This window comes from Lactuca saligna, chromosome 3 (assembly GCF_052625555.1).
Source record: "Lactuca saligna cultivar CGN05327 chromosome 3, ASM5262555v1, whole genome shotgun sequence".
Classification (NCBI taxonomy): Eukaryota; Viridiplantae; Streptophyta; class Magnoliopsida; order Asterales; family Asteraceae; genus Lactuca; species Lactuca saligna.
Genome location: NC_136419.1, coordinates 38,559,460 through 38,563,911, shown reverse-complemented (window position 1 = coordinate 38,563,911; position 4,452 = coordinate 38,559,460). Strand labels below are relative to the sequence as shown.

The window sequence follows — 4,452 nt, the reverse complement described above, 5'->3', positions numbered from 1 at the left end:
TTTTTAAATTTCTTGTGACCATATGTTAGCAACAAGCTGGAAAATTGGGTCATTGAAATTGGATGCCGATCAAGGATATGTTTCCGACGAGTGTTTCTTGAAAGGTGTATTTGTGTTGCGATGTGAACAAGAACACAAACAGCATTGCTGGAAATTTTATGATATATATTTTCATATGAAGACAAAGATGAAGTTCGCCAAAAAAACAATAAATCATCAGAGAAGATGACCAGAAAAATAAAATCGCAAGATACCAGCCCGAAAAACATAATAGCCGTAAAAATCATATATTGTCAGAGATGCCAAAATCGCAATAAAATCCATCTTTTGACAGGAAACCTACAGCAACATGTCACAAGGACCAGTTGTGGACAAAACCAACAAATTATCCGTATACTTTGCAATATATATATATATATATATATATATATATATATATATATATATATATATATATATATATATATATATATATATATATATATGTATATATATGATGGTGACTAAATATATACAACACAAAAGCAATATTAATTATTACCCTTTTAATTATTTTGTTTGAAATAAAACCATTCAGAAAAATTAAGTCCATATAGAGACTTTGACCAAAATGCAACGTGAATGAAGGGTCGCACTACGAAGTAAGAACCACTCATCTCCAAGATTATGACTTCCATACTTTTTAGCAAGTCAATTAAAACTTCACTACCAAACCGAACTCATGTTTGAAAGGTCATGATGATCGATCCACATACACTTACAACAAAAATTCAATTATTCTTTTTATATCTAATTTGGAATATAACGGATTAAATAGATAACTGTCCTCAAGAAGAGGAGCTCTTCGACTGGGAGGAACTCTCTTTTGAGGGTGATTCCGTGAAGAAAACAACACGCTCGGTGTTATCAACAAATAACGTGACAGATCGAGGGATCGGAGGCATATTCACATCCATAACCCCTTCAAGGATCTGTTCCACCAAACTCATTGAAGGCCTACTGTCTTCCTCATCTTGGATACACCAACATGCAACTTTGCATATTTTCGAGACTTCTTCAACACTAGCTTCCCTGTTTAACCTTCTGTCTACCAAGCTAAGGACATCACCTCCCACCTTCAGAACATTAGAAGCTAAACAAGGGAAGAATGGACTCCTTGAATCTTCCGATTGCTCTGCATTTCGCTTACCATTAACTAATTCAAAAAGCATCATTCCATAACTATAAACATCTGCTTTGGCTGTGACAGCCACCCCAGATAACCATTCTGGTGCTAGATACCCTCGTGTCCCTCTTATAGTTGTCAAAACCCTACTAAATTCTCGACCAACAAGCTTTGCCAGACCAAAATCTGCAATTTTCGGACAGAATTCAGCATCTAGAAGAATGTTTTCTGGCTTTATGTCACAGTGAATGATACAATCTCTGCACTTCTCATGTAGATAAACCAAGCCTCTTGCAGTTCCAAGTGCAATCTGATACCTTGTTTCCCAGTTTAAAACTTGTTTTCCATGGAAAAGATGGGTGTCCAGAGAACTGTTTGCCATGTAATCATACACCAACAGCTTATTGTTACCTTGTGCACAAAACCCACGAAGGCGTACAAGATTAACGTGTTGGATAGTACCGATTGTGCTGACTTCACTCCTGAACTGCTTCTCTCCTTGGCTGATGCTTTCAAGCTTTTTCACTGCTATAATAGACGAATCATGCAGTACCCCCTTGAATACAGAGCCAAACCCACCTCCTCCTAATTTGTCCGAGAAATTTTTGGTGGCAATTTGTAAATCTTTGTAGACAAATGACACCAATGATCCCTCCATTCTCGTCTTACCCACCGATATCCTCTTTTTTCTAAAGATCAAGACCAAAGTTACACCCAAGACAAAAACCACTCCTCCTACAAACCCAACAACAGCACCCACGGTGACCCAATTAGTCTTTTTATGACGTGGAAGATCTTTAGAAGCGACTTTGACAAAGATTGTTTTCCCACTATCATTATCATTGTCTTCCGAGAGGTTCAAGAGATCTCCATTCCAAACCAAACACTGATTATCGACAAAAGAGTAAGCATTACATGAGCAACTGTTCAAACAGGTGGTACGACATTCTCCAGCACTCCCAACTGCCATGGATTTATTTGGAGGCAAACTCTTGACTGTAATCTTGAGAAAATCAGCCTTTTCCACGTTTCTCCCACACTGTAAATCGGTTTTCCGTACACATCCACCAGAAAAATCACTCTGATTCCAATCACTCTCAGATCTAGGCTTGAAGCCAGTCAAGCAATTACAGAAAGGTAATCCAGATTGGCTGCAAGTCCCAAAAGCCCCACACAAAGCGTAGACCTCGCATTGCGTTCTAGGTTGAGACCAAAATAAATTCCACTGTTTGCTAGCTTCCAGCCATGTTAGTTGCTGAACTTGACCAGAAACATCCATTATGAATCTAGATATAATGGAAGGATTATACACAGAATAAGTGAAGTAACTCTCATTCTCATTCGTCTGGTAGCTGAAATTGTAAATGTAATTCAACCTCATTTCTGGTACTAACTCAAATATTTTCCCATTCCAAGCACCACTTGTCCAATATCGTTGGGAGCCATTCCACTTGCTTATGTACTCTGTAGTAAACGGGTCAAGCTCCAAAGAGAAGAGTCCTACACCAGGATCTTCTTTGCTTCTCCATGATGTAAGAAGCTGGCTTTTTTTGGTTCTATTATCATAAGCAAGTTTAGCACCAGGCAACCAAGTGTGAGTTGGGTGCTCAAAACTTTGCCAAAAAGGTTCAATTGAATTTGAAGTACTGTCTCTCAAGACTAAGTTACCACCATCAAGAAGAACAGCTATTACAGACTTCAAAGTAGTGGTGGTGGAGACATTTGTGGACCAAATCTGGAACTTGGACTCATTCAAGAGCACCAAATTACCATTAATGATTTTTAGTTCTGAACGAAATCTATCAGAGATGGGTGTTTCTCTGTTCGCCACCCAAACTATGGTGGGGGGATTGGAAGAGACCTTGTTATACCATATGCCTATGTAATACTTGGAAGAGTTACCTGCTTTGAAGAAACCCAGCTCGAACACTTCATCTTTGGATACGATTGTTTGGTCTCCAGAAAGAGACTGGCTTGCAGAAATGGTGTTCACTCCGGATGAGAGATTTATGGTACGAGAGAAACACAGGAGGACCAGAATCCTCACTAAACTGTTACTTTTTGTAAAGCACATGACTTATACAAAAATGGGACAATAAAGAGAAAAAGAGAGATGACAAATATCATATAATAACATGTTATCAGTATTGGGTTTTATAGAACTAAAATCTGACTATCGGAGCCCTCTGATAAAGATCTTAATAAGAGGTCATGCATGATTGGTTGCTAGTCAACAAAAAAGTTGCTCTAACTTGTTAAAGCCGCTTGGAATAATAGTCATACAAGTCAGTCTATAGAAATTGAAAATATTCTTTCATTTCCTTTCTCGTACGTTGTGAAGTTAAAATACAGTTACGCAAGACTTTGAAGATTTCAAATAACTTGAACTAAATACACAAATTGACAGTGGAATGGTTCATGAATCACCTATATTTCACATGTATGACATGTCACATCCACCCCTTCCATTCACAGACGTAAATGCAAAGTCAAAATTTCTACATGGTGGGACTTGACAATTGACATCCTTGCTTTCTCCATCAAGACAAAGCAAATTTATACAGGAGATAATGGGTTGCTGTTAATCGTCATATGGGTTAGCAATGCAACCCTCTACCATTAATTTCCAACTTAGCTCTAATTATTTCGGTCCCTGATAATGTAGAAGAAACAATAAGAAGCATGGTATAATGAAAACTAAGTCGCTAGATATATAACTTGTTAGGTATTATATATTGTTAGAGGAACGCATACGCATAGAGCCAAAGTTTCATTTCAGTTCTACTAACCGATCTGGGAATATGTTTGTCGTCTCTAAAAGTAATTAGGTCGTGACGAAACTTGACACTAAAAGACTCGTCAGCCGTCGCTAAAGGTTTGCTTTGCGACTACAAGGCTGTTGTCGTTGTAGAAGTTATGGGCTCATAGCAAACGCATATAAAGACAACATTTTGCTAATGAAGATTTATAAAATAAAATAATAAATCGATAAATGAGTTTAGCAACAGCATGTATATAATTAATTACATTAAATTCCATAAAAGAAACGGTAAATATAACACCCACTATTTGTTTGACTTCCGACCCTTAGATTATGCATTATGGGGCACTTAAGGCCCGTTGTTGCCGATGTGTAGCCTCCTCAACCGCGTTACCACGGGAAAAACCCCTCCCCTCTTCCCGTTAAGTGGTGTTTCGTGGTGATGGTAACAAGCTGCAACACGGTTTTTTTCTTTGACTTTTCCACTTGACCGTTGAAAGAACGGTCAAATTGCATATAAAAAAAA

The 4,452-nt window shown here is 37.8% G+C and overlaps 1 protein-coding gene across 1 annotated transcript; it reads right to left on the bottom strand.

Moving 5' to 3' along the window:
• Window positions 1-548: 548 nt before the first annotated feature.
• LOC145035615 (G-type lectin S-receptor-like serine/threonine-protein kinase At2g19130) lies at window positions 549-3,459 on the bottom strand. Its single transcript, XM_078984134.1, has one exon. The coding sequence runs from the start codon at window positions 3,237-3,239 to the stop codon at window positions 828-830; it is 2,412 nt and encodes an 803-aa protein (XP_078840260.1). The 5' UTR covers window positions 3,240-3,459; the 3' UTR covers window positions 549-827.
• Between the last annotated feature and the right edge of the window lie 993 nt (window positions 3,460-4,452).